We start from the raw sequence: 23,799 nt of genomic DNA, 5'->3' as shown, positions 1-23,799 counted from the left end.
GGGGTATGCTTCGATTGGAAACTTGCACTGGTGTCCTGCAGTGGATTTTTGAAAAATTTGAGAGATAAACTTTATCTAAAAGGTAGGGATTTTCAGGGAAAAAAGAAAATCAATCTTGGTAGTCATTAATCTAGGGCTACATGTATAGTATTCACATGTAAATTTTCATTTTTAAATGGTCTACATGTACTCATGAATGCCAGTGGTGTCTCATGCCCCTAGTTTGGATTGTAGTGTGTGTTTTCTCTTGGTAACTGCAGCAGACCAGATCAAACCCTGCCCACGATGCACTGCCCTCATCATCAAGATGGATGACGGGTCCTGCAACCACATGTCCTGTGCGGTCTGCGGGGCCGAGTTTTGCTGGCTGTGCATGAAGGAGATATCAGACCTGCACTACCTCAGGTAAGGGGGCATTCCCCCCCCAAAAAAACCATAATATCACCACTCATTGGTTACTCTTACATCATGGGTCTGAGGTTTGCTAGCGCTTTTTCTACATTGTGACACAGGGTTCGAATCATTAAAATATTTTTGGCTCAAACCTTGGTAAATTCCCTCGAGAGTACCAATGCAGTGCTTGGTCTCCAAAATGCTGATATTTTTAGGCTGTGGGTGCATTCATTTAGTGTCCATGAGTTACACCTGTTTGGCCTCGTCCCCATCGTCTCTCCTGTTTGACACAACACACTTTACCATCACCAGGTCCGGGTAGCCCTGTGTAAGCTAATGTACCCAGTGTGAGCGACTTGTCACCAAGGAAATTTGGAGCTCTAATACCAATCAAGAGAGTGTTGCAGTGAATTTACTGGTAGATTTTTTACTTAAAAGAGCAACTCTAAGGAAAACATGTTTTCTCTGATTTTATTTGTTCAAATAAAAATGGAAGCATCCAAATTGAACGCAGTGTCATTTGTCTTCAGGGCTCAACTACAGCAAGCTAAAAAGGGCTTTATTTCTGTTCATGTCAAGAGGGGAACCCTCGCCCTGTGTTCGTAGTGGATAAACCCTTGTGCATGCCAAACAATTTTTTCTCAGAATGACGCAATCTACATTCAGCGTGTTCAGAATACGCATCTTGGCATGAACAGAAAGAAATAAAGCCCTTTTTAGCTTGTTGCAGTTGAGCTCTGAAGACAAACGACACTGTGTTCGATTTGGATGCTTCCATATTTATTTGAACAGTCAGAGAAAACATGTTTTCCTTAGAGTTGCTCTGTAATCTACCAGTACATACATACATATACTAGTTCATGTACATGTATCTGTACTTCAGACTTGAAGTTAGGTGGGAGAGGAACCGATAACTTCTTTGGTGTCAAGGGCCTGAATAAATTCATCATTACAGACCCAGAAATGTTTATCAGTTACATGAAAAAAAAGGGCAGTTGTTAGTTAAGGTCTTGACATCAAGGTACGTGTACAAATGTGCAGGAGCAAATTTGCAATTCTACAAACTGCAGCTGTTTACTCACTGCATTGCCAATCCTCAACCACCTCCCCCCCATCCCCCGGACATTTAGAAGTGGGCATGGATTGCTGTGTGAGCGCAGTTCCCCGGAAACTAGACAAATCTGATGCTTGGAAGAGCCAGTGTCGGCAAACAAACCACTGAGCAACTGTTACAATTTCAGAAGTATTGAAAAGATTGGTGACGTGCGATGTGGTGTCAGGACAGATATGTATTTCTAGACTGAGTTCAAAGACAACTGCATTGAATTCCTGCAGGTGGTTTTTCAGTTGGTCATTCAGAATAAGTTATTTTAAAAATGTTCCCCCCCCCCCAATTTTTTTTTACCAATCCACTCACCCCAAATTGAGATGTGTGAAAATTTGACTTCATTTAAATTGAGATTTTTGGAAATTTACAGTGCTACTGATGAAAAAATTCTGAAACAGAATTGGAATTTCATTGCCAGAATTTTTTCCCTGTTCAGTAATCTCAGACTTCCAGGACCTTTGTGTCTTTTTTATCATTTCAAACAGTCTGATAAGTTGAAATAGCATTGGATACGTCATGGTGTGTACTTGTATACATGTACATTTGTACATGTGATACATGCACCGCAGTGCGTGTACATAAATTGTATGTACATGTATGACTATTTTTACTGTATCACAGATACTGTACTTGTATGGATGTATGCAAACAAAACAAAACTGACTGTGGATCGAGAATTAAACACAGTTATTGTCAAAGGTACAATGTACCGGTAGCAGGGACGAGAAAAAAAAGGATAGAATGAATTGTTGATTGGATGCCCAAAATGATCCAGCGGGCAAATGTTGTTATTACAAATTGCCATGATAAATAGCAGATGATACATGTATCTCCCCTCCCCGGACATTACATTAAAATCTCAGCCTAGCTGACGTGCGTACAGTTCCTGGGGTTTTACTTGTTCCAATTCAAAGGCTGTGTGTAAAGCAAAGCTGAAGCTGTTGACAAAGGATTGGCACTCTTGGGGATAAGTGATGTTTCTCAACAGGCTTGCTGTGATCGCAGAATGAGAAGTAGGTATACCACACACATTACCGGGAACACACATACATGTACATTTATGTAAATGGTTTATCATAATATTAGCGTCATGAGCAGAGAATTGCGTCAATTCATACAAAAACAGCGTGTGCCTGTCTCGTGACCACTGTACACACTGTATCAATGAGCACAATTGCACTGTGATAGATGTACGGTACATTGTACCGGTTTAAACGGTACATGTACTAGTGTGTGTAACTGTAAGGCCATTGAATGCTTCAAGTATTGTATCCATTTTCCTTTTAGTCTGTTCTAAATTCTATATAAAACAATATACATGTAAATGTTGAAAACATAACCACATACACCCGATAAAAGTGGAAGGATCAGAGATCCACTTGCTGCTTACAATGTGTGTACATGTTGCAAGCATGTATGAAAGCAAACCACTGTAAACCTCATTACACCTTTGTACAGTGACATGCACAGTGCATAAAATTACCCATGTGTACACTGTGCCTGCCAATATTAATCTTCAGAACTTTACGCTGTTTTGAGTAACATTCTGCAGATTCCAGTCACTTCACCATGAGCTCTTATTAAGCTCTGTTTTTTTCAGTGGTGCTTTCCCACGCTATGCCTTTTGTTGCATTTACAATGTACATGCGCTCCTCGTGAATGTGCATGAACAAGCACACTTTATCTTTGAATGGGTCTTAATTCTTCCTTGAAAGCTCAAATACAAAGAATGTGCCTGGGGTTTCTTGCACAGTGATGAATGTTGGATATCTGGAGAATGTTCAGGGCAAAGACGCCAAGGGGTTTGGGATCATTAAATGCACTTGTATACCATACATGTACATGTAGAACTCATGACATCAACCAGAAAGTTTATGAAGTACACGTATCAGAAACCTAAGTATCGATTCCTTTAGTATACGTAAGTATGGTTCCTGAAACACTTGAGAACATCCCTGCCCTAAGCTTGGTGGATCATTGATCACGTCATGAGTTATTGCTTTCAACAGAAATGCAGCTGCATCACATGTACATACATGTACATGTGCACTGTACTGTAAACTTAGTTCCATTCTGCAGTTGAATGGATCAACCAGCATGTTTCCATTCATTTTCTTCCATTGTGAACCACAGTTGCACACACTGTGTAGATATGGTTTTGTACTTTACTCAGTCCTTCATCTTAAGAAAATCCAGGAGAGCTACATGTATACAATGCTCTCCTCAAATGTCTCAGGAGAGCAAATCACTCTCCTTAATATAAACCAATTAATAGAAATGGAAAATGAGGTCCAAGGATTGTTTGTACCCTGGAGTCTGTTGTTTCAACTTTTTCTGATGGTTTATAATGTTCTTGGGGCAATTTTTAAAATTAATTTAGTTTTAGTTCAGTTAGAAGCATGGATTTATGACACATACATCATCTCAGTGCTTGTTTTCTTTTATTTTAACCAGACTTTTTACCCTTGTGAAATACACTACACATGTATTTAGGTCTGACTAACTATAACATTACATGCAAGTTTCGACCTACAATTCAACACAGTTGTATATCATGTATGTGTCCCTTTAATTTAAATAAAAGTGAAAGTGAACCTTTTCATCCTGATTTGAGCATTTCTTTCAAAATACCCGAAGGGGATTTGAAAGTTTAAACTGCACTTCAACTTTGTTCAGTTGATGCAGACTGTAACAAACCCACCTCAATCAAAATGGGAAAACGTCAAACCAACACACATGCATGTGCTTGCACACGTGACAATATTTATGTACATGTATGATTATGGTCCGGCATGCTGGGGGATTTCCTGCGGGAATTCAGTGGGCACACACGCTGTATACATGTATATGCAAGGAGCAACGTTTTCATGAGAACCTTAGCTCATGGAACACTGCTTTCTGCTTAAGCGCCGCGTAAAGAAGATTGATACTGATGGACTCTCTTGTGACTGAAAACATTACCGACCAATAAAAACATGTAACAGATTGTATCATGTACAGTGAAATTGTGCGCGACATACACATGCAAGCATGTACCGTGTGCATGCTATGCGTGCGTGCATTGCCGGCTGCTCGGTTCGGAAGCAAGCCGCGCTCGGGAGTATCGCATTCATACAATAGTTATAGGCCTATGTACACGTATGAAAGTCGCGGTGGGATAAATGTGAAATCGTAAGTTACATACGTGTATAAACGAATCACCGTCCTTTTTGGTGATGTTACCCAGTGTTTTTGTCATATCGTTCGTTATTTGGAAAGTGCCTTTAGATTTTTTATGAGTGCAATTTTTACTCACCTTCCGGAGTGCTGAGGAGTGCGGTAGGAGCACCGGCGCGATAGCACTCTTTAAAAATGATGGACTGGTACATACATGTATGTGTACCTGTATAGGAAATGAAAAACAGAGCCACAGTTTTCTCCTGCTTGTTTTTTTCAGTGTAATAGACAGAAGCAACTATGCAGTAAACGTTGGGCAGCTTTGGGAGAACAATAACAAACACATTTCTGGGATTTTTCATTTGGGAAAAAGGACACTTTCAATTACTGTGATTGGTTGTAGGTCTCCTGTTTTTTAACAACATACATCGTACAATTCACGTTCACATTTTATTTGGCTGTTCCCCTTTTGTCCTCAGCCCCTCTGGCTGCACCTTCTGGGGCAAGAAGCCTTGGAGCCGCAAGAAGAAGATCCTATGGCAGCTGGGCACGCTGGTCGGGGCACCAGTTGGAATAGCACTGATTGCTGGAATAGCCATCCCAGCCATTATCATCGGGATACCAGTCTATGTGGGGAGGAAGGTTTGTATTTTGTCTTTTCTAATAGGCCTACATTGATGTACTGATGACATCACACTTTGTTTAGTCTACATGTACATGTGCGCTTTCCTAATGGAGCCAGTGGGGGCCTGTGGTCCTCTGATTACCATAGGAAAGCACACAGGTGTGGTGTCATTAGTACTGAGGTCTATTTGACCGGTTGTGAGCTGTTTCCTTTGAGCGCATGGAGTTAACCGATATATCATTACCAGATGTGTCTGGACACTTTGTGAAAACCATGTAATAAATGTACTGGAAATGAAAACATGCTGCAAAAGATACGTGTACACGAAGCTCCTTGCTCCTCATACAAAATACTTTATTGGGAGGGAGTAAAATGAGGCACCTTCTGTAATTATAGCATAGTCCATCAAATTATGGATCAGAGCTAGGGTCTGCCCTGATTGTTTGCTGTGCCATTTGCACACAGCATCCAAGTAAGACCAAAGGTCACAGTGATAACTTAGCGCACACACTGTTCCTGCATGTGTGCAGAAAATGAAAGAAGGAAGAAGGCCCCCCCCCCCAAAGTATGCTTAGCTGTTCAATATATTTGCGTTGGTGATTTGTACAGAACTTCCACAGAGTTGTCGGTCAGATAAGATTAAATGCAAGTACTTCAACCTGAGATACGGTGGCAGGCGTACAAAGAATTTTTTCACCAAATGCACCCCACAGTTTGGTTATCCAAAACCCTTTAATCTGCATTGCGGCTACACATAAGGGCTTGGACAAACTTTGTTGACATTGCTAAGGCTTGTATGTGAAAAAGCAGCACCAAGCCAAGGTTGTGTATTATGGGGGAATAACTGTCTTCACTGTTACAACTTGTGCGTACTTACAAGTCAGGATTCACCCAGAAATATACAAGGGACAGTACATGTACCATTGTGATGTGGTCATGGAGTACCACATTGTGGGGATGATGGTTAACAGGCAAATTTGGATCACATTGTGAGGACTTCTGACAGTCCCCGCAATGAAATTTGGTCTTCCAAACTACTAATCACTGTCAGACAATCTCCGTTGTCCCTCATGTACAATGTAGAATGAAAGTATGTGCTGTGCTGGTAGATTTCGTTCTGTGTTTTAGGGAAAAAATGTTGAAAATTTGGAATGTCGGGGGGGGGGATGTTGGACTGAATCTCCTCATGACTCCGGTCAGTTATACCGTACACATATGGGACAATGTACATGTATCATGCAACACGTTGGGCTTCTGTTGCTATGGAACCAAGTACAGTATACAAACATTTGTTCATGGATCGCTCACATAAACAGTTTGTTTCATGTCATGTACATTTGCCTTGTGTAAATGCAAAGTTCTCCTTTTCTCTGTTGAGTTTCATTTACATATATACATGTACATGTGCTTATTGTGCACGTATGTTTCACCCTCATTCGATGTGTGGAAATTAATGACTTTGACCGTGCGCAGCGGTTACTTCACCGGACCCTCATGAACCTTACGGAATTGTCATTAGCAATTTGCCAACCCTCTGTTGAGCCTTGTCGTGTTGAAGACTTCGTTTGCACAAAGTTAACAAACGATCACATTGAAAGTCTTTGTACGTGCTCTAGAAGGCTTTAAGCGAATAAAGCACTACAGACTCACGAAGAGAAATACATGTACTACATAAAGATGAAATTGTGCCTCAAAATGGTTTCTAAGATGATAAATTATGTCCTTTTTCGATCAATCTTTTGGTTTTTTTCCCCACTACATTTCTCTTTTTTAGAAGTTTTCCCAGAACAGTGAGACACTGCATATGACAGGCCAGAACAGAATCTCAACTACACAATACTATCAGTTCCATGTACATGTAGCTAGATTTTTTTTGTTCAACTTTCATGAGTTATATTTGATACCACCGCGCAGCAGGATCTGTACAAGTTTTACATGTACATACACAAAACCGATCCAGCCACATACGGTACCGTGCACGGTACACTGCGGCCTGTTACCATGGTTACACACCTACCGTGGCTTACATGTACATGTGCATTGAAATTCTCGTCTGAGCCGGTGTACATGTTCATGTTATTCATGCATGTACAGTACATGTAAAACTGGGGATACAGTGTGTATACCGTTAATTTCAACATTTCCTGGTAATTTTATGATGACAGATGTTGGTTTTAATAATAAATTGTTATCTTACTCTACTTTTGTGTTCATCTTTCTTTCCCGAGTCCCTGAATTCTTACGCTCGCAAGGTCGTAAGATTATGCGGGATGAACGGAATTAGTGCCGAGTTAGGTCAAAATGCAAATGCGTCTGGTCGGAAAGAGAAAAAAATCTAGCGAAAAACTGTCAGCAAATGTCAAACCTTTACACCTTTCTCCATCACAGCCCACTTTTGAAAACTTGAGGAAAACTTTGAATTCTTTGTTTTGAGCCTTCAAAAATCACATCAAAACGTAAACAAACTACCGCTTAAGAAAAGAGCTTTTCACAAAAGTCACTAATTTTGACCACTCTGGTACTATTTCTCAATTTTATTTTCACAAAACACGTTAAGAAAAGGCTATATCCTACCATGAAAATATTTTTGGCAGGAATTTTTATTTCCAAAAAGTGAAAATTAGACGTAGATTTCAAATGAAGCATCTGCTTGCCTGGCACGAATTCTCATGGCCCTCATTACGCATGCAAATGACCCTAAAAATGGGACATGCGCAGTTGATAATTTCCCTCGGAAACATACATGTACATGGGTGGCTGAGCATTAGGGAATACATGCACATACATGTAGCGTATTGATACACTGTACTGATATACATGTACATGGACACATGCATGTTTACTACAATGTATATACGTGTATTATAATTGTGCACATAATTTCCAGAGTGTACTTTGTACTTGCACCTGTGTGTCATTTTCATGCAGTCCAGATCTGGCATTGTGCAATGTACGTGTATCTACAGGTTTCAAACCTTGACACAGAATGTACACGACATGATTTTTATCTCAGGATATTACTGATTGTTTCTTCACAGATACTCAGCGAAATGCAAACAGTGTGTCATGTAGATGTACATGTGCCTTTATGTGGTAGTTCAATGTAGCAGTCTGATAATTTTGATGATATTGACCATGTGAACAGGGTTCAATTTAAAGTTTGTTATTTGTGACGTCATCACTTACCATTTCCAGCTTCATTATTTTCTGTCAGGGTTTCAGAGACAATCTTGTTTCATAAGCACAAGGTGAACTTTTGCTTAGACAATAGTAGTAGCCTCAGCAAATTCCTTGGTACATGGTACATGATGTAAATGCTGCCGTTGCCATAGTTACTCAGTACGTACGTATATTTTGTAATCAAGGTAATGAATGACAGAAATGTTACTGACTGAAAATGAGCCTTGGTCCAAGTAATGAACAGACGAATGACGTACTTTTGTCTTTCAGTCATTGATTCATTTCCCCTGAAATGTGTACAGTTTGCGATGAAAGTATGAAATGGATATATGTACTTGTAAGTGCCAGGTTTTTTACACGTACATACATGTATATCATACTACATGTATATTACTACTAATATACTATTTTTGTGACTCCAGACTTGACTTGTACGAGTAACTGTCAGTTGTTGACTTGACTTGGACTTGCACATTATGACTTATTACCAAGGCAAGGCAGAAACTATTCAATTGAACTCATTACAGTTTAAATATGGGCCTATCAACTTACGCTTTGCATTCTTAAACTTATCATTGTAAGACTTTGTTTGGATCGCAACTTCTAGCGGTACTTTGGTTTTTGTCTGCCTAAGGCCACGTCAGGATCGCTTAGTCATATTTGTTCGGCCGTGCTTAGGGTTTTTCATAGTTTTCCCTAACTTAAGCTTCGTTTGAGCTTTGTATTGAATTACTTACCGGTATGTCAGTTCATGATGCCACTTGTCCTAGAATTGAAAACAAAAGTAGCGCCTGGATGTCCAAGGCCAAAAAGTTTTCGTCAAATACATGTACCAGGTTTAGGTGGTTTTAATATGCCTTCAAGACACGCTAATAGAATAGTTTTATAACATTTACCCACAGTCAAATATTTGTTGAGCATTTCTCCTGCGAAATTCCAGGTTTGGGGCCAGATTCGTGGTATAAGGCGAGTGGATACATCATACATGTACATATACATGTACATGTATGTACATGTACATTGTGACCGTGTGCGACAATATGTGACCAAATGACTTGTGACTTGACTTAGCCTTGTAATAATTGACTTGGGACTTGACTAGGACTTGCAAAAGTTGACTTATTACCACATTTACAAATACCATATAGATCAGCAATCTTTACAGCAGGAAAGGGGAGTCATATCCAACTTTGGGATCAGTGTACATGTACAAGTACCAGTTTACATGTATGTACATTGGTACAGAGTCACCAAGTTCTGCACGTTTGTACCATGTATTCATGTACATGTACGTTACATGCATTGGTACAGTAGTACATTGTACATGTACGTGGATGTACACATGTACATGTACATGTAAGTATTGTATGCTCAGGCATACCAGTATGACATGTATGACAGGTAAGAAACTATACATGTACCACATCATCTGTAAACATGCACCTATACATGTACATCATCTTCCAGGATACCGGTATGTGGCATGCCGGTACAATATACAGTACTTGTACATGTGCCGATACATGGCTGTTCCATACATGTACATGTACACGTACATGTACATGTCTGTTCCTTTGTCTGTTAGAGGCTGTGTGGCAGTCTGGGAATCACGTTTTTCTACTGTACATGTATGTGGGACAGAATTGCAAACCTAACACGAAAAATTGATGTCGTCCTTCCTGTGTCTCCAGTTTAGTCTCAAGCAACCCGGCATACGCCTGCTGGTGGATGTAGCCTCACGGGGTACCGACACAAGTCCCCTGCACAAATATTAGCCAACTGTGCATACAGAAGTGTTTCAAGGAAAGAATCAGCATAGGGAAGAGGGGGGAGTCAAGAATGGAAAAAGACAGAGATAGAAGAGAGATCTTTGTCTGTAACTAGAGATGGGGCTGCAACGGATGGAGAAATGGCAAGAATATGCCAAGTGCAAAACCTGTCGCTGAAACCCGCTCAGTATAGAGCTGTATGTCGAGGGATATTTTTTTGTGTGCACAATGCGTAGGTGACCTATTTATTACCACACAGTGCTACACCACACCCCTCCCCCTGGTGTCAAGTTACGCAGAATCTGTAGAGACTCTATATTGGATTCCGCCTTTCTTTCTTTTTTATTTGCCTCATTGCCTTTCCTTGGACAAATTGAAGAGGAACTGTCATTTTTGTGTAGGTGTACGTGCGTATGAATACCGAGCCATTCGATACTGTTATTGCAGTGGTTTGGCCAGAAATCAGAGTGCACCTTCAAATCTCTTAAAGAGAGGGTAATATTTTGAGAGAAAACACAGGATTTGATTTTGATTGGCATACATGTATTTTAGTCCTTGCGGTTGACACTTGGATGCTACCGGTAGTTAAGTAGTGTTGACTCACTTTGAAAACCACTAATTATATATCAGTACAACCCCGAGAAGCTGCTAAAATTGGAAATTGTAAAAAAAAAAAAACCTCATGCAGGGTCCCCTCCTTTTCAGTAATGGCCAAGAGCTTACCATTCTTTTTTAATTTAGTACATGTCATAATTCTCACACCTAAATTTTTATGTAGGATTTTGTTTTTTGGCCCGTTCTCTAGATGCGCCAAGTGAATGTCTACATGTTTTACAACAGATTTTTTGTTTGAACACTGTTTAACACGCCTTGTCAGAATTTTCACAATGTTGTAAAGATTAGGATTGTTGGAAAAATGTGGACCAAGTTAATGTGACATGTACATTACAAAAAAGTAGGAGCAGTACTTTGTTTGTGGTCTTTACAGTAAACATGTTTGTATGTACACTATAAACATGATGGGTAGGCCTTCACTGGGATAAGGGCACAGTGTCTTTTGTTTGGCAAATTAGGACGGAGTTGTGGGGACATTTCTCTGTCCACATAATGTTTTTGGTCCACACAAAATGAGTGAAGTGTCATGTGTTTGTTCCCAGAACCACGGAGCATGTACATGTTCGTGTACGTGTGTGCGTCCACGTTCATGTGTGTACAATATACTTGTGCACATTTACCAGTACATGGACTTGTTCTGTACCGGTAGTTGTGGGGACATACACTTGTCGTTACATTTTATGGGGGCCGACAAGTTTTGGACAGAGAAATGGCCCTGCAACGTTGCCCAAAACAAAAGAAATTTGCCCCTTAATGCGCTGAAGGCCTACCCATATTTATGAGTACTGTATGTATAGGCATGTACATTGTACATGTATATGTGTGTTTTGCATACATATGGATGTGCATCAGACCCTTTAACATGGGTTTATGTGGTCGTCACCCTGATGTCTTTGATTCCAGTGTCTACTTCTTGAAGCACCATTCAGTATGGGAAACCCATATGGCCGATGAGACAAGCTGGCTAGTCCAGGGCAATTTCAAGATCGGCATTGTAGACAAATGCTTTAAGATTGGAGCAAATCCGGAGCAATTTGCCCGTACCATCTTGGCAATGCAAATGAGTTGGTGCATGCACTTGTCAGTCATTTTGAGGTGCTTTTTCTGATTGACCTGTTCTGTTTTCAGACACAACTGAACAAATACAGATCTGATTAAGTGGCCATTGTCAGTTCCATTCGGATAAATTATACTTGTGTACATGAATCTTTGATTTAGCTGTTGCTAGATGTGTTCTTATACAATAAAATATGCAGTTACAGGTAAACCCTTAAACGGTTACTAACTGTACAAAATAAAAACTGCTAATTTTTTAGTGACATTGCATGCATAAACTGTATGACGTATTGTACCATGTACCTGTACAGTCAACTCTCGTAACATGTTGTTATAACAAAATACTGTTATAAAGAATAGATTTCAAGAATCCCAATTTTTTGAATTCTTATATTTTTCTTTGTATTTCCACTTCCTTTAAAACAAAGTCCTTGTTATCATAAAGTAATTTGTCTGATCCCTGCCACTTTGTTATTTAACTGTACATATACATGTACCGGTACATGTACACACATGTACATATACTGTACATGTATATGTATACCAGTACATGTATGTACATGTACATGTGTGCATTTTACTGGGATTGCCACACCCCAGGAAGTGTACTAACCAGTGCTGGTGTCGCTGATTGTTTTACATTTAGTAGGTTTTCTGTCTCCCCAATGATATTGCTGATGTGACGATACAAGTATTGTAGATCACCCATGAATTGTGCCTGATTAAAATCTCCTCGATACTGTAAATAATGTGCATTTAAAAATGGCTTTTACCAGCTACTGTACTACCTGAAAGAGACAGATCAGAGAAATATGGAAGGGCTGCGTAGCACCGTGATCGGAATATTGACGAGAATATAATATCAAATCAGTGCTCTGAAATATGTGATTGCCCAGCTTTCGGTAACGGAGTACCTTCTTCAGGGCAAGCAGATTGATCAAAATGTCTATGAGTCTCATTCCTCAAAAATTGTTCACCATTCAATGCCTGCAGTGTAAACCTGTATGAAAACTGTCCATTGGCATGATACGCTGCGGAAATACCGGGTTGGGATGTTTTACGTAACAAACGTCTAAGTTGGGTACCGGTAGGTATGGTACAAGTATCATTAAACAGTGATGATTATCATGATGGCTTTCTCAATTCTGTTCTGAATTCAACGGTAATTTACCGGTACATGCGACTCATACAGTGTAATACAAAATAGGCTCAAATGTTTAATCAGTGACTTACTGGTTTGCGGAAAAATAAATATCTATTGTTCAATATTCTACACCAAATGGTAAAGCAGCAGTAAAGGTTGTATGTACCGGTATATACCGGTACAATGTACATGTACATGAACGTACTGTTGTACTGGAACCGGTAATCACTGGTTCAGTGTCGTTGGGGTCAAATGTTGTACCATGGATATAAGATAATGGCACCAGTGCCATTTTATTTCCCTTTTAGTCATATACATGTATTTTCTGTTAAGGCTTGTTTAAGTGTTAGGCCTTACATGTGTAATGTTTATAGAATCCTCGTGAGCCATACATACGCGTATACATGAACATTATAAATGAGATCCAGTGTTAGGTTTTGGTACTTTACATATTGGTACCGGGTATCAGTACATTTGCAGCAAAATGAGTTTACAGGCACTGGTACATGTACATGTAGATGTGCTCAGTGGATGGAAATCAGTGAAGTTTAGGGAAAAACACAACAATATTTGGCTTTTTTTTTTCCAAAGCTGATATACGCTGAAAAAAATCACTGATAATAAACAGTATCATCAGTATCCCAAAAGTTTGAATTGTTTGGTCACATTCCAGTCTGGATGTTGTTTCCTTGACCACAGGTTCATGGAAAGTACTCTAATGTGTCACGTCATCGCCGCAACCTGGCCATCGCAGGCAGTGTTACTATGTCGGTCCTTGTGTCTCCGGTCATAGCAGCACTTACAGTGGGTAAGTCTGACTAGGAGATAATGTTGGAAGTTACAATGCAAGTTGGTATATGTATGAGCACATGATGTACTGTACATGTATAAGGGGGCCCTTATTAAATTCTATGGTTCTCATTTCTTTTACCCCTTGAGATAAGGTCGGTCAGTCAAAAAAAAACACCTTAAAATAAAAATTCCATGTTGCTGGTGTAGGGCTATGCACGAACCTCAATGGGCCACGGAAAGGTGCGGTACACTGAATGTTCACGCGAACTGCCGACCATTGCTGTTGGTCATTTGCGAAATTGTAAGTTTTCAGGGGTTTTGTTTTCAAAGGTCATGCTGGCCATTTTTTTTCCTTCTGTTTTTTGGGGGGGTTTAGGTCTTTTTAGCAAGGTCAGTGGGGAAAAAAGTTTTTTTCAATGATCGGGAGCCCAAAATAGGATCGGTCGGAAATGAGAACCATAAAATATAAAAAGGGTGCCCTAATGGATCACTCATTGCTGGTTATCAACAGAACAGTGTTACAGCCAAAATGTCAGTGGCTAAAGTCCTATGCAGTAGACTTGGTATGCATGTACATGTAAGAGTACAGCTACTAAAGATTGTATAGTATTTCTGCTGGAGAAGAAGAGTGAGGAAGTACTACGTGTGGGCCATTCTGTAAATTTGTGGTCCTAAAGTGAGACATTTTTGTGTCTTTGTTAAATCTGACCCTTGTTATTTGACACGGAAAAATCACCTGAATTGATTTCAAACTATTACTATTTGTTTGGCGGGTAATTTGCATTACATGTAGTTCATAAATAAGAAAATGTGTTTTGAACTTACAAAAATCACATGTACTGTAAGATGTGACAGGGACACCAAAAAATTGCACCCCTAATTTAGAAAATTACACATACCGGTACATGTAGTTATCTGCATTGTATGGTGAAAATGCAGCAGAATGAAATGCACACATGTGCGTTAACGTGCGGATAAATTTTCTAGCCATTGAGAAGCTTGAAGCTGAGTTACAATGCACAGTTGTACATTGAGCCACAGTGGTTCTTGGCTTGTTTTGTCTGCATATATGTACATTGTGCATTACCGAACCAATTTTGAATTAACTTAGCTACCATGGCAACAGAAATTATTTTCAACGCTGTTAATGAGATGGTTATTAGGTTTCCTTTCCTATCAGATGTTTTGGGGGTCAGTTTTCAACTACATTTGCACAAGTGATTTCAGGTTGTGTAAGGTTTGCTGGGCACTGCACAGTTGAGTGTCAAAATGCACAAGTGATTTCAGATTGTGTAAGGTTTGCTGGGCACTGCACAGTTGAGTGTCAAAATGCTCTACTTGGAGTTTTTAATGACATCCATGTGCGTATCCGAAAGAACTCAGTTGATTTGGTTTTACTTTTTTTAGGGTTAAATGTCAGCAATTGAAGTACATAAATGTACATGTTTATAGTACATGTATCAAAAAGGGCTTATGTGTATCAGTAACATATTTAGGGGGACCTCTAGATTTGCATAACATGTACCGGTACATGTATATGTATAAGATTGTAATATTTGGCCTTTGACTCCACACATGTAGTCTCTATCATGTCTATGGTGACTTGGCATTCGTTTTGCTACATGTAGGTTGGGTTATAATTTTTAAATCTGTCTCATCTTTGATTTGTTGTCTCATCAGGCATCGGTGTACCCATCCTCCTAGCCTATGTCTACGGTGTGGTCCCTGTGTCCCTATGTCGCAGTGGGGGCTGTGGGGTCACCACCAGTGATCGAGGAGGGGTGCGCATCGACTTTGAAGACGATAATGACGTGGGTGCCATAACACCCGGCAATGTGTCAGGTAAATACATTTAAGGCAAGAGATTGTGTGTCATCTGGTGGTTAGGGCTTGCGACTTGACAATATAGGCTTACATGTATAGGGCTAGCTGCAGGTTGCATGCTATGACCTTGGGCCACTCACTGTACTCCTACTGGTCATTGTCCACCTACTGTAGGAGTATAACTGGGTACCTGTGAGGGCAGAGATGATGGTTTGGTTTGATGAGCTGAGATCGTTGTATACATGTAGGAATCTTTATGGGTGCAGTGAGGTGGGATAATACTAGTGTACATGTACGGTATGGTACCTCGATCAAATTCCTGGATGAGTGCATGTTACATATTAACCCTAACAGTCCCAAATCCTCCAATTTTGATATGATTTTACGTACACCCTTGGGGGTTAGGGATGAAAGAAACGAAAGCAAAACAAACAAAAAAGTGTATCGAGCATAAAGTGGTCTTGTGCACAGTTCCTCGGCACAGCCTAGTGTATCAGATTTCTGCAGTGCACTGCGCAATGTGACAGGACATCTCTGCGATGTCTAGATGTTTGGAGTAGAATGATATCTCGCAGTCATGACATTGTGAACTAAAACCAACAATGTCGTGACTTAATTTTTGTCTTGCAGAGTAAGCTTGAACCTTCTTGTCAACTTCTGTGATGTCACAAGCTTATTCACTTGTCTTGAATGTATAACACCCTGGACTACACTTCAGGTGTCATCCTAATGATTTAAAAAAGCCATGTTCCATTCCACAGAAGTCAACAATTTGTCATTCCCAATGTGTGAAACAAAGAGCATAAATGATCCAAAACAAGGTTAAAATATCCATCCTGATGTGCGTTGGACGTTCATTAAGCGATATTCTTTTGCCTGCACAATAATTAATCAGTCAGATTTTGTCCTTGATAGCACAGAGACCACCTGCTTCCACCACAGAACCAATTAATATTTCATTTGTGATATACAGTTCATCTGACCATATAGTTGTCATAACATTATCAAAAACCCTCCTTTTGCTGTAACTGTCAAAAACAGTAAAAAAAAAATCCTTCCACTTGATTTCCCCCAGTACACAGACACACATGGGAAATTTGACTGGTTTTGACGGATAGGACAACAGTGTTAAGAATATGTCTTTGCATAGGATCGTTAAATACAGTGTACAAACTGAAGGAAAAAGTACAGCTACCAAAGTTGGAGTAACCTGACTCCCCAAAGTAGTCATGAAATAATAAAAACTTTATTTCAAATAGTGTCAAGCGAACAGTACGCCGATGATTAGTGAATTCATGTATGCACTATTACATGCAGTAAATTTATTGACCAAAGCTTGCTGGACGAATACTAGTAGTTGCTGCAGTGTTACGGTACATGCAGCTGCTGAGCAATTTGCTTTGCAAAAATGAAAAGAATACCAGTGGAAATGCATATGACGTACAAGTACATGTATGTGGTTTGTGACTGGTTGCCCGCTGATTTACATGTACAGTGGAACGTCGCTATACCGAACACCGCTATACCGAACATTCGGCTTTACCGAACATCGTCCTTGGCTCCCAATATTTTGTGCACAAAACCTACCGAACACTATGCAGTTGCAAATCAACCGAGATTCGCCATAGCATGCATCAGAGATGGATCCGGAGCGGTAGCTTCACGACTTTTAGGATAAACTAAATATCAATTTTGTAACTCAAGATTTCATGAAAAAACAAGAATAATTAACAGACACATTTCTAGAAACCTCAAACGTGGATGCAACGGCAAAGCATCATGAAAACAGCAAATCATAGTATCACAAGAGGGTGCACTTCAGTTAGACAAGAGAGGGCGCTATGGCAACATGGCAACGAAACGTTCAGCAGTTAATTTTGCTATACCGAATGACCGCTGTACCAAACATTTAGCATGGACCCCGTCGTGTTCGTTATAGCGGCGTTCCACTGTACCGGTATGCTGAGCATATAAACTTACAAAGTATAACAGGTTGAACATGGTATCGGTACATGACTATATACATGTACATGTACATGTATGTACCATGTATACTGTACAATGCACATGTACATGTCTGTTTCATGTATTGGATTAATTTACATATGTGTGCATGTACATGTACATGATTGGATGTTACTGTGTTCATCAAAAATGTGACTTGTCTAAGTTGTTCAAACAGTTTACGATTGAGAATTTTCCCCATGAGAAGAGCATAGAAATAAATTCATCTCTGTACTCTGTACTTTTTCCGTTTGACAGATACCAATCCCGATGTCAACAGTGCTGTAGTGAATGCCAGCATTGGCGAAGCCTCCATGAACCGCGAGAGCTACAGTCACCTGGAAGTGGCTGGCGTGATCGGTGATGATACAGTCAGTGACAACGCCAGCACACGGGCCATCGCTGGGGCCAGTCTGACCGGTAGCCTGTCAGGGAGTGGTGGGGTCGGGCCGCTGGTACTTCACTCCAACCGGTAAGCAGCTAGCAGCTTATAAATCGTTACGTAGGTACACTCTTGGACCAAGGGGTCCATGTACTGATGACATCATACTTTTGTGCATGCATTCATTCCGATGGAGCTTCAAATCCATCATCTCCACCTGGCTTCCATAAGAATAAGAAAGCACACATAAGCAGAATGTGAGCTCATAGGCCTGTTTCCGAAGAGTCGCCAAGCTCAAAAATTTGGCAAGCCGGGAAAACACTTGCTCGCAAAACAAATTATCAGCCAAACAGACTGGTAAGTCTGTGTTTGTGATGATGATGTCAGTGCCCGAATCACTCGTCTTCGGCTTGAACTTACGCATGACTCTGTGGGAAGTGGCTAGAGCCACCATCATAGAATTTGGTGGAAATTCAAGCTGAAGTTTGGACATTGCCTGGTTCTTAGTTGGACTTTGCTCAACTCAGAAACTTTTTAAGCAGTCACCTCTGCTTAGTTGTTTAAAAACCAGGCCCCAGTTGGTAAATGGCAGTGTTTGACAACTTGGTGGTGAGTTCAAGAGAAAATATTTTGTGGTCATTTTTGTGAAATTGTTCTCTGCCTTGGTTGTAGATTGGACGTCCACGCTGAAGTGGTGAACAGTAATCAGACACCCAGTCACAGCAGTGAGACTGCCTCCATCAATCTGTGTGATAACTGCATTGCACAGGCTACCACTGGTACCCTGCAGGCGGACAGAGGTAAGTGCATAGATCACCATCTGGGTCGTCTTTCATGCAGCTGTTAAGAAGTGTGTTCAGGAACTGTGACTAGTTAGACCCTGGTTGTAAAAGGGCACCCCCCCAAAACCTGGGCCGGTTCAGAGCCCACTCATTTTTCAGCTGCAGCTCACCTGGTACTGAGACCTGTATGATCCAAAACTTTGAAGTCATTGAGATGTATCAATGGCTTGGTGCCAGAACGTCCAGAGCTAAACAAAAGGGGCTTAACCACTCAGCGCCGGGGAGCCCAGTACCAGAGCCACTGGCCGTATATGCATGGCCGGGTGCCCAAAATTGGACAGAAGGAACTGGGCCTTGTAACAAAAGACCAAGCTCGGAACAAAAGACTGAGCTGCTGGGAATTGCCCAAAATTTTGAGCACAGAGTGCCTGCATTTTTGGAGGTAATCTGTCATTGTTTTAAAACAGTATACCCACTGTTTGCGGCATTCAGCGCTCAGAGATTATCAGCGGGGACAAAAGTGCGCCAGCACTCCAGGGATGAGCAATACAATACCACTGCATGCTAATCTGACCGCATTTGTAAAGACACCACTACCATTCAACAACACCCTGGGCAAATTTCGGGAACAAATATGCAACACTGCACAACTGTGGGCTCTCTTTACAAGGTGGCAGGCCTGGCTGCCATACCCGGGTGTCAATGGAGGTTGCCTGTGAGATAAGAGTAGCCACCAGACAGTCATTCATGTGGGTGTAAGCGTCCAGTAAATGAAGTTATGAATTTTTGAACAATTTTGAAAACTGAAAATCATGAAAAATCACACGACAACTCGTCCTGCATGTGTGCAAACCCCCCCCCGGCAGGAAGTGGTTAACAGATTGGGGGTACTGTTGAGATTACTGATAGCTAGCCAAGATCTTACTTTCACTTTCTTCCATCCTTTATTTAAAGGTATGTGCTGACCCTTTAATGGTAGATAATTAACTGTACCCCCTCTGTTGGTTAACAGAAAATAACAATACACCTCTGAGGAGGGACCCATTGGAGGTGCAAGTGGACATTGAGAAACGGGCTTACAAAACCAGACTAAGCAATGGGAGTTGCAGCAGTACAGAGAACAGCCACCTGGCCCACTCTTCCAGTGGCTGTCATGTTTTAGGGGCAGCAGCGTGCCAGAGAGAGGATCGCCGCTCTGCCCCGCCCACTGAAGACGTCTGGGAACTGAAGAGCAGTGTCAGCGGCTCTGCTGGAGCTAACCCGACCAGTGCCATGCGCAAGACCAAGAGCAGCAAGAGCCGTAGCAACCGCAGCGGCAAGAAGAACAGCGTCAAGATCAGTGACCGCATAACGGAGGCACCTTCCTCGTCATCCTGTAGCCATGACAACGTCAGCATCAACGACTCCATTAACTCGGAGCTCAGCGCCGTGCTCGCTGACAGTGAGTGCACATCCGAGTGCAGTTCTTCATCAAACGTCGAAGGTGCTGTCTCGACTTCTGCGTCCCAGAGCTCTGACTTCAGGTGGAAGGGCCACAGCAGCGGTGGAAGAAGTGGGATCGCCGACAGTGGCAGAAGTGGGACCGGGGATAGTCTCAAGAACGGGACCTCAGAAATCTGTGAGTCCTCGTCTTCATCCTCTGCCCATCGACTTCAGATTGGGGAAAGCCAGACACCAATTTCTCTGACAGAGGTTGAGGTGGACCGCCCCCACTCGCATCTGGCAGCTTTGGAGGGAGACAAGAGTCCCCGCCCCATTTTACTGGAGGCCCCTGCAAGCATGCCTGCTCTCACCAACAAGGGGGTGAGATCAACTGATCTTTGAATTGACGAGAAAGCACTCAGTCCTATTATTTGTTCTTTCTTAGAGCCATTGTTTGTCAAAACCTTGCAAAGGAAGAATATTGCATTCACTGCTGTTTGTATGCGCTAGAGGTACTAGCTCAGTTGCTGATTTACTTGTAAAACTTTGACATTAGAGATCTGCATAATTAAACACTTTATACCAAACACTTGCTATAACCTCTGATTTACTCTGTGTCTGGAATGAACATGATTTCTTGCTTAATTTTGAAAATCTGGAAATCCTTTCCTTCTAAGTTTTGGATTTCGTTTTGTCGATAATGTCCACCTGTGGTTGTATTGCACACCAGTATGGTGTACATATTCATGCCTTGGATACAACTGTCGTGACACACCAATGCTTAGGAGTACTGTAAATTACTGTTCTGCACTTAAGGCCATTGTGTGTATGAACCACTGGGCATATTCTTACATTGACCTTATACATGTATGTAGCAACTCTAGTTCATACCAATCATGTGTTCATTGTTTACAATTATTTCTTTATATTTGGAACAACTCATATAAAAAGTACTTTTTTCCACTGTTGCACAATTATTACATTAGACTGCATTGCAGCACGTATCTGTACAGAGGGGTTTAAAGGTTCAAAATTTACCTTGTTACGTGCTTATAGTTTAATTTGAAATTCACGTTTGCTCAATGCACAAATACCGTAAGATTCACTTCACATTTTGTTGCAACATTTCAAGTACACGTAAAAGCATTTTTCAAAATGAATTTTCCGAAGGATTTAGTTTCCATGTAAAAATATTTCTCATTATTTTGCCACAGGTAACATCACGCATACAGTTACAACTTTTGTTTAGTTTTTTTATGTAGTCATATTTCCAAATTTACAGAGATATGGTAATGTGTGGAATTCTGTATCAAAGCTGTGACCCAAGGAGGAAAAGTGACCCTTGTGCACTTGCGCGCTAAATGTTTTGTCAAACATTACTGCTGTTGAATGATATGTGGGTGTTACGCATGTCCATCACACATGTATACCCATATAGAATACCGGTAAGTGTACATTGTATTTAGCATTTGAAGATGCAATGCAGGTTGTGCACATTCAGTGGAAAACGGGTTGTGCTTTTTGCACACCTGTTATACATGTATGTGTACATGTGTGTGAACAAGTTTGCAAGAACTGTGTGTCTTACTGGTACGTACGTACATGTATATGTACATGTAATGTACATGTATGCATTGCGTTGAATGAGTTGAGTAGGTTTGTATTCCCAGTTGAAGATTTGTCACCAGTAACTTTTGCGCATTACAGTAATTTCTTACTCCATGGACCAGCAGCCTTTGAACATGTTGAAACATGCATGTATGGTACCTGTACCTACATGTATGTGGTATAACGCTCAGAAAATGAGTGAGCAGATGAGTTATTTGTACATACTTTCCCATATTACATCAAGAAAGCTTTGTAAATTATCAGTAACCAGTACATTTACATGTATACATGTACTGTGTATTGTTTTGCTTGGAGGGAAGTTATGTGTTTTCACTTTCTGGCAAGAATGCTTGTGCATATTAAATTCCACTGCATCATGGATATAGATATGAACATGATGAAAACATGTTAGCAATAGGCCTGTCAGTTCTACTTGTAAGTTTGTTTTTGCAACACCCCATAAATGGATTTCACCTAGCCCATAACATAGGAAAAAAGAAAACATCTGGCTAGCAATTGAGTTTCAGTATACATGTACCGTGTACATGTACACATGTATGGTATGTAGTACATTATGCACTGCCAATAATCAGTTGACTGAAGCGGGTGACATGTACGTGTCTCGGAAAATATGAATACTTTTAAGGTACAATAAAGTTAATGTACATGTACGTACATGTTCATAAATTCTGTTTAAAGTTTCATACATGTATGTGGGACACATTGCCACGTGTTCAGCAAATATGTGCTCATGTACCTGTACATGTATGCCAACCTCCCTGCCATTTGCCCACTGTGAAACTTATTGTTGTCTAGAATTATGCTGTGAAATCCTCTGGGACTCAAAAGTGGGATTTTACATATATTTAATGTTGAAGTAATCTTTGGTTGGTTGAGTAAAGCAGATTAGACAATTTATTTTAATGCTAGAAGAAAGCTTCACACATCAGTTCATTTTGTTCTGGAAGTTACATCTTTTGGAAGCAGTGCTTCAAAGATTAATACAGACTGTATACCTGTGGTTACTTGTAGAAATTGTTTAGCTCCTATAAATGTGTACAGTTTTGAGTGTAAATGTACATGTATGTATCCAGTTGAGTCAATGACAGTACTGTGTATGATAGTATACAACCTTTGATAGTGTAACACAGCGTTTTGTGTTGCAGCATTCTGTCGTAAACCTTGAAATTTTGTTTCCTCGGGGAAGGATTGGAAGACGAATGGTCGGAGGAATCTTGCCTTATATTGGCAGTTTATTCTTTAGAAAAGTGACTGGATATGATGACCGTTTTTATTCTCCGAAAATTGAAAGTCAGGACTACGTCTGAACCAGTCATAAAGATAATAAAATTGTTGAAAAGAAATAATCATATAGATTTTGTTTTTCTCTCCAAAAATGCCTTTATTTTCTGTTATAACAGCAAAAAAAAAGTACATGTAAAGTGTGTTTGTGTCTCCATGTATTTATGTGTAATTCTGTTTAACCATTTGGTGAACTCTGTAATATGACCATACATGTATGTAAAGGTTAATGCTGGTTCAAGCCAAACATGCTGTTTTGTTCGGCAAATGCAGTCCTATGGACGAGTTACGTGTAAATTTGATTTTGCTTGAGGTGTGACTTTGTTCATGTGGCCTTACATTGTGCTCGCTTTGTATTTTAAATTACTTGCTGCAGGAAAAAGAGACAACAAAAAATATCTTGCAAATGCATATTACTTTGCAGTACGTATAACAATGCACAATAAAGCTTAACATGCGCAGTGTTGTTAATACATGTAGTTGGTTTTGTGTCTTACATTTTTTTCATTAATTTAAATGTGAAAACTAACTGTTGATAGAATATCAATATTTGGGGAACAGAGTTCAAATCCAGTACTCACCGAGATTTTTCAAGAAATCCTTGAGTAATGTGTCCCACATTTTTGTGATTATCACA

At 40.4% G+C, this 23,799-nt stretch overlaps 1 protein-coding gene across 3 annotated transcripts in view; it reads left to right on the top strand.

Moving 5' to 3' along the window:
* LOC110986731 (E3 ubiquitin-protein ligase RNF19B-like) overlaps window positions 1–23,637 on the top strand; it is a 32,998-nt gene extending 9,361 nt beyond the window's left edge. For 2 of the 3 annotated variants that reach the window (XM_087133518.1, XM_087133516.1), the window contains exons 5-11: window positions 261–405; window positions 5,137–5,299; window positions 13,746–13,854; window positions 15,519–15,680; window positions 17,925–18,138; window positions 18,721–18,848; window positions 19,843–23,637. In XM_087133518.1, coding sequence (XP_086989644.1) covers window positions 261–405; window positions 5,137–5,299; window positions 13,746–13,854; window positions 15,519–15,680; window positions 17,925–18,138; window positions 18,721–18,848; window positions 19,843–20,654 — 1,733 coding nt within the window. In that variant the 3' untranslated portion in view covers window positions 20,655–23,637. The remainder of the gene's footprint in view (window positions 1–260; window positions 406–5,136; window positions 5,300–13,745; window positions 13,855–15,518; window positions 15,681–17,924; window positions 18,139–18,720; window positions 18,849–19,842) is intronic. The other variant, XM_087133517.1, reaches the window with a different exon arrangement.
* Window positions 23,638–23,799: the final 162 nt, after the last annotated feature.

Source organism: Acanthaster planci, linkage group LG02, assembly GCF_054643075.1.
Source record: "Acanthaster planci isolate LZ-2023a linkage group LG02, COTS_SCS, whole genome shotgun sequence".
Taxonomy (NCBI): domain Eukaryota; kingdom Metazoa; phylum Echinodermata; class Asteroidea; order Valvatida; family Acanthasteridae; genus Acanthaster; species Acanthaster planci.
This window is presented reverse-complemented; position numbering and strand designations above follow the sequence as displayed.